The following is an 11,380-nucleotide window of genomic DNA, read 5'->3' as shown; positions in this document are numbered from 1 at the left end:
CAGCACCCTTGTTTTTTTGCTTGCTTTTGTTTTTTTTCAAAAGGGGCCCATCTTCCTTCCCTTCACAGTCCCTTTCTATTACACTCTCTGGAACCCTTTTGTGATTGTCAGATTACTTTTTCATCCAAAGCCCATGTTTAAGCTCATTTTACTTTTCACTGCTTTAGAAATTTGATTCTCCCCCAACCTCTCTAGGTGTTTTGCCTTAAACGCTCAATATTTTGTTTACCTTCAATCAATCAAAAAACAGAGGCTAGTCAATCTTATTCTCACCCTTAATGTTATTTCTAAGCTGCTGCTGCATGATTCATTTGAGTTTTATACCAGTTGTTCTACCTGGCTATTGTATTACTGGCTGCCATTACTTCTCTTGTGGACTTGCTTCACTTTCATACTCTTTTCTTTCCATCCTGCCTCCTGTTATTGATGATTTAAAAATCCACATAGATGAACTGCTTCAAGGGACCCTGATTTCCTAGGTACTGTCACTGTCACACCACATCTTTTATAAAGATGTACTCCTGACTTCATCTCAAGGCATTTTCTGTTCACCGCACTCCCCAATTCCATATCTAACACATCATGTCCTCCACTTGCCTCTCAGGGCCTTCAACTTCGCTGCGTGGCCAATTTAGTTCCAGATAGTAACCTTATATCTTCTCCTTTTCTAGGACTAGTTTGACCCCCTTTGATGCCCAACTGGAAACCCCATGCCACTCTGCCCTTTTTTTTTGGTTCTACAACTGTATTTAAGCACAAGAAACCACCAGAACAAAACCCCATTTATTTTTAAATAAGTTACGAACTGTATTCTTCTATGCAATAGGCATATTCTATTGTTCTGGGTCTTTGTTTATGGTTCCTTTATAATATTACTTAAGAGAGTTATAGGCAAATGGAGGAACCTGTGTGCACTGAGAGAACATGTTAAGCAGAGGCTGAACTGGAGAGACTGCAAGTAACAGCATGGAGAGTAGACAGCAACTTTAAAATAAGGATTGCATTCTATTGAGCAGACAGATTAAAGAGAGAGGCTCTGACATTATGAGGAGCAATTTCAGTTTGGAAAACATGTTTGTGAAATCAGATTAGATGACAAATATGGACAGCATCAGTTTGGTAAAGAGATGTTCTCATGAAGGCTCTTGTTACTAAGTCAAGTCCCCTCCAAAGAGACAAATTTACATGAGAGAAATTTGAGACAGGGAAACCTTAGGTAGGGAATAGGCCTCATATACTTACAGCTACAGAGCTCTCAGCACTCAGTTCGGACATAAAAAAAATTAGGTTTCCAATCCTAGCTGCCTCAATACCTGGTGCACAACTCCAGTGTTGGTCTTATGAAAAAGCCTAAGCTGTCCTCAACTTGTGAATGAGTTGTTTTTTAAATGTTCATTTGCTTTCCTATGTTGTGAACTCAGAAAGTTTTCCCAGTCAACGTAAATCTAATCCCAAAAGCCAATGTGATACATAATATGCCTAAGTTATAGCACTAACACCATTATCATTTTCATGGGAAAATGTGCTCACAATTACAATTTAGAAAGCTAGGAACATATATATTTCTATAGGACTAGGGACTCTACTAGTTCCAAGCCAGTGATATTCCTATGTCCTATATAAGGATTACGGACGGAGGGGCAAGAGACTAGGGCACTAGGGAAATGGGGGTAGAGTATATTATAGGAGTAGAGAGACGGGATAAAGACAGGGCTGGGCAGAAAGGTAGTTAGGAATAGTTAAAGAATGGTGATTACCCTTCTTTTTCCTCTCCTTCCTCTTTTGTCACTATCCTACCACTTCAAACCCACTGAGCAGCTAGAGGTGAAGGGAGATGAGGGGACTGAAGTTGTGTGGGACGAGGTGGGAAGGCAGTCCTAGAAATTGTGGCGTTTGCTGCAGCAACGTAGAAGGGAAATAAAAGGATATCTCAGTAGAGATCAAATATGACTTCTGTAAATAAAAAGATAAACAGACCAGGAGCTGTGTGTACTTCTTTGTGGCTTGCCTGCTATCCACTACAATGATCATCACAGGTTCTCATCAAAAACAGAATTGTTTACTCAGTAATATACGGGTAATGTCAACCAGTTTTTGGTTGATCTGTTGTTTTCTGAAGCCCCAAGGCAAAGAATCACTAATCTTTGGCTCTTTTATGTGCTCAAGAAGGTATACAAACCAAAAAATTATAAGCCAGTTCTCTCAAGAAATTATTAGGGGATTCAGAACACAATGGTAACTACAGAGGTGGGAAAAAAGGGAAGCGTAAAACAGGGAAGAACACCAGCACCCCGCCCCTAAACACACACACACACAACCTTTGCACTCAGAAGAACCTTGGGAGCCTTGGAATATAGGTCAGTCTTTTTTGAAACATTTAAATTTGAAGGGACAGAAAGGCCATCTCGAAGACCTAGTTTTTAGGCATGATGGTGGTCTAATTCCCTGTTCATTGTAAAGACCTGGTGGCTCATGTCCCCTGAAGGGCTTTCCTCATGCTAAAAATCTGCAGCGGCCTGTGTTCATGCTTCCTCACTTCACTGGCAACCACGACGGTAGCAATGATTCAGCGCAATGTTTCTCAAAACTTAGAGTACATCAGGTGACTGTGGAGCTATAAAAATGAAGATTCTCAATCCCCATCTCAGACCTAATGAAGCACAGTATCTGTGACTGGGACTCAGGTATGTTAAACAAGCTCCACAGGTGATTCTGATGTTCACTGATGTTAAGGAATCACTAGTGTAACGAACAGGACTTGAAGTCACAAAACTGCACTTATGCTGCTGGTCTTTTCCTTTGTGTGATATTGTAGCTATGTCACCATCTCCATAAGCAAGAGTATCCGCATTTTTAAAATGGAGAATAATTTTAATTTATAGAAACATTTTAGGAATTCAATGAGAAAAGTTCTTTGTAAGTGTCAAAGTATTAGGTGAAATTATTGGCATTCTAACCCTCCCAGAGTCTGTCCTCAAGCTATGTTTCCAACATAGTGCCATCAACTGCCCAGTCTAAATGAACTCTACTTTAGGCTGGCTAGTCTTGTCATTGATGCTTCCAAACTACATGCACTCTGCTTACATTTGTTCTACCCTAAATGTTTTCTCCCTTTTGCCTTCCAAATATCCCCATCAAAACTTTATCTTAAATAAAGTCTTTCCTGACCACTTCAGGTAACAGTGATCTGTCCTTCAGAATTTATAGCTTGCCAAGTGCCACTTAATTCTACACTACTTTGAGCATCAATTCTATTGTCCTATAGTCTTGACTGAACAGTGGACCTTATATATCCCAAACTAGGTTGTAAACTCTTTGAGGAAAGGAATCTGGTGTTACGCTCCTTGTTCTCCACAGCACCTAATGAAATGGGCAGCAGTGTATTTTTTATGAAATATCCGAAGTTACCTTATAGCAATAGTGACTAACGTTTTGTCCTAAATCATCTCAAAGCTAGTATCTCTCTCCAGCCTGCACTCTGTGAGACAGCTTCCCTGCAGTCTTCACACAGAGCCAGATTTTTCTGCTTTGTGGGTAGTCTGATGTTGAGTAAGAGCTGAGTTCTGCCTAAACGACTCCCCACACTCTTTACATTTATAGGGACCACCTCTATTATGGATTCTCTTGTGTTTACCAAGATCTGACCTCTGTCTGAAGGCTTTGCCACATTCGTCACATTGGTAGGGTTTCTCCCCAGTGTGGATTCTCTGATGCTGAATGAGACTGGTGATTCCTCGGAAGGCATTCCCACACTCATCGCATTTGTAGGGCCTCTCTCCGGTGTGGATTCTCTGATGTTCCGTGAGGACTGATCTTTGAGTGAAAGCCTTCCCACACTTATCACATTTATAGGGTCTCTCTCCAGTGTGAATTCGTTGATGTTCTATAAGACTTGTCCTCTGAATAAAGGCTTTTCCACATACATCACATTTGTAGGGTTTCTCCCCAGCGTGGATTCTCTGATGCTGAATAAGGCCACTCTGACTGAAGGACTTCCCACATTCCTTACACTGATAGCATTTTTCTTTGTGGTGGATCTCCTGATGGGAAACAAGGGAGGAGTTATAAACAAAGGCCTTTCCACACTCGCTGCACTCATAGGGCTTTGCCCCAGTATGGACTCCTTGATGCTGGGTAAGAATTGAACGCCGACTAAAACTTTTATTACATTGAGTACAATGATAAGGTTTGTCTCTTGTGTGGATTTTGAGATGGTGAAAGAGACCTGCTTTCTGGCTAAAGGCTTTGCCACATTCATTACAGTGGTAGTGTTTCTCTCCTGTGTGAAGTCTCTGATGTTGATTAAGAGCTGACCACCGGCCAAAGGCTTTGCCACACTCATTACATTTATATGGTTTCTCTCCCGTGTGTGTTATTTTGTGTCGAATAAGCACAGTTCTCCCACGGAAAGTTTTTCCACATTCTTCGCATTTGTAGGGCCTGTCTCCAGTATGGGTCCTCTGATGTTCTACGAAGCATGAGTGTTGACTAAAAGCTCTTCCACAGTCATCACATTCATAAGGCTTTCCTCCTGGACAGACTCTCTGGTGTTCAGAAAGGTCTGAGTTCTCAGTCAAACTTACTCCATTTTCATCACATGTATGTTGTTTATCTTCCCTGGAGTATCCAGAAGGCTCTTCTATTTTTTCTTCAGGTTCATAAGTTTTTTCATACCTAGCTGACTGAGACATTTCATTTTCAAATTTGCTAGATATATTCCCATATGGTTTCATTTCTTCAGAAACTTCTTGCTTTAAATTCCTATACTCATTTCCAGTCTCAACATCTGAAACTAAAAATGGATCATAAATGTTAACTAGTTTCTTGTGATAGCAAACAGCAACTTCACTAGGCAACATAAACTTATTCAAGTGAAAAATTACATAAGAACCTAGAGTTCCTGCATGACTATAAAATGGCACTAGAATATACGACAGACTAATAAACAAAGCACTCCAAAAACTGTTAAGGAAAAAAGCAATAACCCAATAGAAAACTTGGCAAAGAAAAAAACTGATGGTCTCCAGGAAAGGAAATACAATAGTTCTTAAACACAAGAAAAGATGCTCCACCTCACAATAAGAGAAAAGCAAATTTAAACAATATTGAGTATAATTTTCACCCATCAGATTTGCCAATAGCTTGATATAACACTATGTTCACAACATGGATATCATACATTGTCAGTGAGAGTGTAAACTGACCCAAGCTTTACAGAGGGCAAGTTGACAATATATATAAACATTACAACTGTATATATAAAACCTTTGACCTAGTAATTCCACACAGAAGAATTTATGCTACAGATATACTCACACATACAGTTATTTACCACAGCACTATTTGTTACAGTAAAAGAGCGGGGCCAACTTAAGTGTCATCAGCAGGGGAAGTTAATTGCATGATATATTCATACATTTTAATATTAAACACCTGTTAAGAAATAAAAACTGCAAGCTTCTACAATCTTAGTGATAAAGAGGGGAAAATATATTTGAATATGAAAAACATACATATATGATTAAAAAATCTCTAGAAGGACACACAAGAAACTAGTAACAGTGACAACCTATTTCAGAATAGGGGTAAGGAGACCAAATGGCTAGGGAAATTGAGTGGAATGAAAACTTTTCACTGGGTAACTTTAAATTATTATTTTTTGGACCATGTGAATTTTCACCTATTTAAAAAAATTAAATGAAAAAAAAAATAGAGGAAATAGAAATAAGGAGGGTAGGTACTGAGTCTTTCACCCCTTCACTAACTTTGAACATTCTACCCCATTTGCTTTATTACTCCTTCTCTTTATAAGAGTAATACACATACACACACACACACACACACACACACACACACACATTTTTTCTTTCCCTGCACCATCTGAGAGTTAGCTGCAGACATCATGGAGCAAAGGTTTATTTAAGTGAAGGAGGCAGGAGATAGTCGAATTGGAAGATAATGGTACTGTCTGCTAGGATAAAGGCTAAAAATAGCAGGGAGGTCAGTACAGAGGAAAATAACTGTCAGAAGAACTAAACTAAGTGATTTCAAATAAAATACAGTCAGAATTTTAAAAATATTAATATAAAGAGAAAAAAAGAGCTGTAGAGTGACAAACCAGGCTGCCTGGGGTCTACACATGAGCCGTCAGATTTCTAGAGAGACTTTCCTGACTTTAATGATCAGAAACAGCACAAAGTACAAAAGAGCCCCAGTGCCCTGTGTTAGCCCCATCTTCCCCTTCCTCCCAAGGTGGGTCTTTCTTCTTTACCTTGCTTCTTCTGGGCTTCAAGTTCTGGAGATTCACACTTTAGCTGGGCTTTCACAGACGGGAGGGACATTCTGGGTTCTTGTTCTGTTCTTAGAGCTACCATCTCCTGCAAGAACATTTCCTGTTCCTCAGTGTGGACTGAGACCTGAGGTAGATGAGATATAACTGAGATACTCACTCTGATAACATTAAACAGAACAGTATACTATTCATGGCAGTGGCACCCAAATCTCTGAAACTTGAAATAAACTTCTTTCCAGATATCAGCTTACCATAATCCTACTCATTCTTCAAGGCCAACATAAATGTCACCTCCTCTGAGAAACCTTCCCTTCCCCAGCTGGAAGTAATTTCCCCTATTCTTAACAGTTAAAGAATGCTGACTGTGCCCCCTTTCACTTCTTTGTCTATGCTCAAAGAAATGGAGAAATGAAAGAGAAAAAAAAAAAGACAAGAGAGAAGGAAAAGAAGGTAAAAAGAGGCAGAAAGGAGGGGAAAAGAACTTAGGGGGAAATAAAACAGAAGTGAGAAAGAAGGAAAGGAAAGGGGAAAAGTAAAGGGAGAAGGTAAAAGTGAAAGTAAAGAAAGGAAGGGGAAAAAAGGAAAAGGAGAGAAATCTCTTCCATATTTACCCCAAAAGCTATTCCTAATAGACTCTGCTCTTCTGAGGTCCCCACCCCACTTCTTTCTGGGAGATGATCTTATTTTCTATTTATCTAAGATCACAATCATCTCAAAAAATCATCTCCCCTTCACTTTATCTATCTCCACTCTCATACTCTTCTCCTTCCCTTGTATCTTAAAGGAAGATGTCTTTTCTTTTTCAAGGCTTGTATCTACTTTTTGCCTTCAATCTCATCCTTTTCTGCTTCCCTTTGACCCCTGCTCCTTCAATTAACTCATTTACTCAGCAATTTCAGCCACTCTGTAGCTTCCACTACTCCACGGGCCCATTTCCTCTTGCATTTAAAAGTAATAGGCTCCCCCAGCATGGTATTATAAAAAGCAGGGATCTGGAATCACTCTAGTTACTTACTCTGATCCTTAGTTTAGTAGCTCTGTCACCATGGGCTAGAAATTACTCTGAGATTATGACACCATGCCATGTAAAGCACTTCGCACAAGGTCTTGGCATATGACAGGCCCTCGAGTTACTTCCCCATCCCCTTCAATGGCTAAATTTTGTAAATAAGAAATCACCATACACTGGCTCTATTTCCCTGACATAGTTTCATTTTGTAATCGCTCCCTCAGAATGAGAGCCAAAATCAGCAGGTACTATCTCAGATGTACAGAAAAAGTTGTTCTGATACTTCAAATTTTGGGGAGGGGAAAGCAAAAAAAGGCCAGTATAGTGAACTGTGCCTTCTGTCCCTGGATCTTCAGTTAGGCCTTGTAAATCAAGCTGTAAACTCCACTAGCTACTCTCAGCAGCCCTCAAGGGAAAGGACTGGTTGGCAATACAAACTCAACATGACTAAAACCAAATTACTTTTGCCTGCACCTGAAAATCCCATTCTTTCTTTCGGTTCTCTTCCTACCTTCCCGGCCACTCCCCAGTTTCCACTGCTGGTTACTCCCCTGATGATCCCTTTTTGTCTCATGGCTTTAAATACCACCCATATTCTGGCAAGTCCCAATTTTATATTTCTAGCAGACTTCCCCCCACTGAATTCCAACTTTTTATATCCAGTTGCTTGCTCAAACTTTCCACTTGGATTCTAATAAGAATCTCAAAATTTACACATCCAAAACCTAACTCTTGATCCTTTTACCATCTCAGTGAATGACAAACCCATTCTACCTGATGTTCAGACTAAAACCCTTGGCATAATCTTTAACTCACGTTCTCTCACATCCCGCAACCTATACAGAAACAAATCCTCTCAAGCCCTACCTTCAAAAGGTATCCAGAATCCAATCACATCTCATCTCACCACTTCCACTGCTACTATCCTAGTCCAGGCCACCAGCATCTCTTGCCTGGATTATTGCTTATAGCCACAGCCTCCTAAACTGGTTTCCCTGCTTCTAACTTTGTCCCCTATGCCTCCCCTAGTCCCACCATGAGTCCCAATGCAGAACTTTTCCAACATAGCAGGTAGTAATTATGTTAAAATTTAAGTCAGATTAAATCTCTCTTCTGCTCAAAACTCTCCAATGACTTTCCATCTCAGAATAAAATCCGAATTCCTTATAATGGCCTACAAGTCCCTTGTATGGTTTGATCTTCTTATAACTATCTGATTTCATCTCCTCCTTGACAAATACATCTCTACCATGACAAGCACATTCTCACCTTAGGACCTAGCCATTTACTACTGATATTTCCCCTGCCTGAACACTCTTATCCTAGATGGCTGCATGGCTTGCTCTTTTAATTCAGATCTCTGCTCTAAATGTCACCCTATCTGAAAATCCTTCCCTGACCAGTCTATTGAAAACAACACAATCTTCATTTCATTCACTATTCCTTTTCTCTGCTTTACTGTTGCTTCTTTAAATATAGAATTTATGACCACCTGATGTATTACACATTTGTTGATTTTTTTGTTTACTGTCTTGTCTCCTCTCAGCAGACTAAAATCTATCAACGTAAGAGCAGCAACCCTCTACATTTTGTTCACTGGTGCATTCCCAGTGCCTAGTAAACAATAGATAGTCAATAAATATCTGCTGAATAAATGAACTTTTCCCAATCCACCTTCGCCTACAGTCTTGCACTCTGTTAGAATTGTCTCCGTTATGCTCGTCTTTCAAGTTTGAAATCCCTATTGCTTAGCCTAGAATAGACTGCTCAGTAAAGAGTTCTCAATTCTTTCTTCCTTCTTTACACCTCTACTCTGTCATCATTTTCAATTAATTCTTACCTAAGACATGCCTCTTCCTTCACAGTCACACTTTCATGACCCTATTTTAAACTCAGATTTTTTTGCCACATGCTCTTTTCCTCTTCAGTCTTTGCACTTCAATGCTAGATTATATTTCCTTTTTATTATTTCACCGTTTATACTCTCTATACCAAGCTTTCTAAGCCTTGATTCTAATGACATGCTGGGTCAAATAATTTTTTGTTGTATAAGGCTGTTCTTTCCACTGTGAGATATCTAGCAGCATCCCTGTCCTTTAGCCACTAGATGCCAGTAGTACCTCCCGCTGTTAAGACAACCAAAAATGTTCCATGACGTTGCCAAATGCCCTCTGTGGTACAAAATTGTCACCAGGTGAAAACCACTGTCTTTTATCAACGCTAAAACAAAACAAAACAGTCCTATGTAATTTGGTTCTTTTTTATATCTTGGCGTTAGTAAAATTCATTTAGACTCAGAGAGAACAGATTAGGAGCTTCTGTCCTACAGAATAAAATCTAAACTCAAGAGGTTGGTATTCAAGGTCCTGGACTCTGTGCTCAATTCTTCTACTCACCTTTCCAACTTAACTGGGCTTTCAACTACTCAAAGAAACATGGATCCCATGACCTGCCCCTCCCTCCTATATTTCCACTCTGCTCCTACATCTCATTCCTCTGAGATGGTGACTTTGATTTCTCCATCTTTTAATTATTATTATTATTTTTTTTTCCGGTACGCAGGCCTCTCCCATTGTGGAGCACAGGCTCCGGACGCGCAGGCTCAGCGGCCATGGCTCACGGGCCCAGCCGCTCCGCGGCATGTGGGATCTTCCCGGACCGGGGCACGAACCCGTGTCCCCTGCATCAGCAGGCGGACTCTCAACCACTGCGCCACCAGGGAAGCCCCTATCTTTTAATCCTTTAATGGAGACAAGGCAGTGGATATATCTGCAAAACCTGATTTCTTAATTATTTGTATTGTTCAGCAGAAGTGATGCCCCTTTCAAGAGGCTGCTGCCCACTTTGTTACCATCATCTCTCTAACATTTTCTCTCTGTCCTACAAGTCTTCTGTTTCTAATGTTTCTGGGCAGCATTTCATCAAACAAAATTTTGTAGCTTAATGCAGAAATACATGATCCTTCTACAGAAAATATATAAATAAGTTAGGATTATGTTAACCAATGTTCTACGACACTCAGGCCCCTTTCTGATGCACCAAAGTGTCAAGAATACGTTTTGTGAAATAATGTTAGACTTCATTCTGGCCTAGAAATCCCTAATTCATCTTTTCTCACACAGAAACCACATCTTTGTTCTCACCTGATATCCTGGCTCATCCAACTCTCTCTCTAAATCCTCCAGCACAGTCACCACCTCTTCCCCACTCTGTGGATGCTGTTCCTGGACCCAAGCTTGGAGCTCCTCGGGCAGGATGGTTAGGAATTGCTCCAACACCAGCAGTTCCAGAATCTGCTCTTTTGTGTGTGTCTCTGGCCTCAGCCACTGATGGCAAAGTTCCCGGAGTTGGCTCAAAGCCTCACGGGGTCCAGATGTTTCCTGGTAGCAGAACTGCCTGAAGTACTGTCGGAAGACCTCCCTGCTGTGGGTGGTGTTCTTTTGCACGTTCTGATCCTGTCTGGCGGTACCCTTATTTTCCTCCTCCACCTCCTCTTCCTCTATCTTTATTTCCAAAAGTTCATCTTGCTCCTTGTTGGCCTGGATGGACCAAGTAGATGCCATCATAGCTGTGCAAATGCTTATGAATGCTTCAAGCAAGATCTCCTGTGGCGTCTCTTTCTGGCTGGAACTGAAGAAGAAGCCATCATCATTAACACAAAAACAAAAACTGCAAATTCTAAGAATTTAAAAATGTACTTTGAAAGCCGCCTCCAGGTTAGTTTTCTATACGCAGGAAAATAACTCTGATAAAAAAGACTCAAGAATAGACTAATTTAAAGAGAAATATTAAGTAAAAGGTGCTAAGTTGTTTCAGGACTCTAAGAAGAATAAGACTTGGTAGGAAACATTTCCACTTGATGATAGAAAAAAGAACAATTAAACGGAATAAACAAACATTTACGGCAAACAATAATAAAAAGTTGAGACATCCTTGATTAGCGGCTTTCTAAATTTTTTAAATACCCAGATGTCTGGTGGAAATCATTCAGTCATAAAAGCAGCAAAGTCACACGAATTTATTCCCTCAGGAGCCTAATCTCTCTGCTCCTCATTCTTCATTTATCAAGCGAAAAGGCT

The 11,380-nt window shown here is 40.2% G+C and overlaps 1 protein-coding gene across 1 annotated transcript; it reads right to left on the bottom strand.

The window, feature by feature from the left end:
* Positions 1–3,503: 3,503 nt before the first annotated feature.
* On the bottom strand, positions 3,504–10,864 carry ZSCAN12 (zinc finger and SCAN domain containing 12). Its single transcript, XM_065885122.1, has 3 exons — positions 10,445–10,864; positions 6,272–6,416; positions 3,504–4,792 (listed from the first exon to the last, which is right to left on the bottom strand). The coding sequence occupies exons 1-3, from the start codon at positions 10,862–10,864 to the stop codon at positions 3,504–3,506; spliced, it is 1,854 nt and encodes a 617-aa protein (XP_065741194.1).
* Between the last annotated feature and the right edge of the window lie 516 nt (positions 10,865–11,380).

Source organism: Phocoena phocoena, chromosome 10 (assembly GCF_963924675.1).
Source record: "Phocoena phocoena chromosome 10, mPhoPho1.1, whole genome shotgun sequence".
Taxonomy (NCBI): domain Eukaryota; kingdom Metazoa; phylum Chordata; class Mammalia; order Artiodactyla; family Phocoenidae; genus Phocoena; species Phocoena phocoena.
The sequence above is the reverse complement of the archived record's forward strand: the minus strand, read 5'-3'. Positions and strand labels throughout refer to the sequence as shown.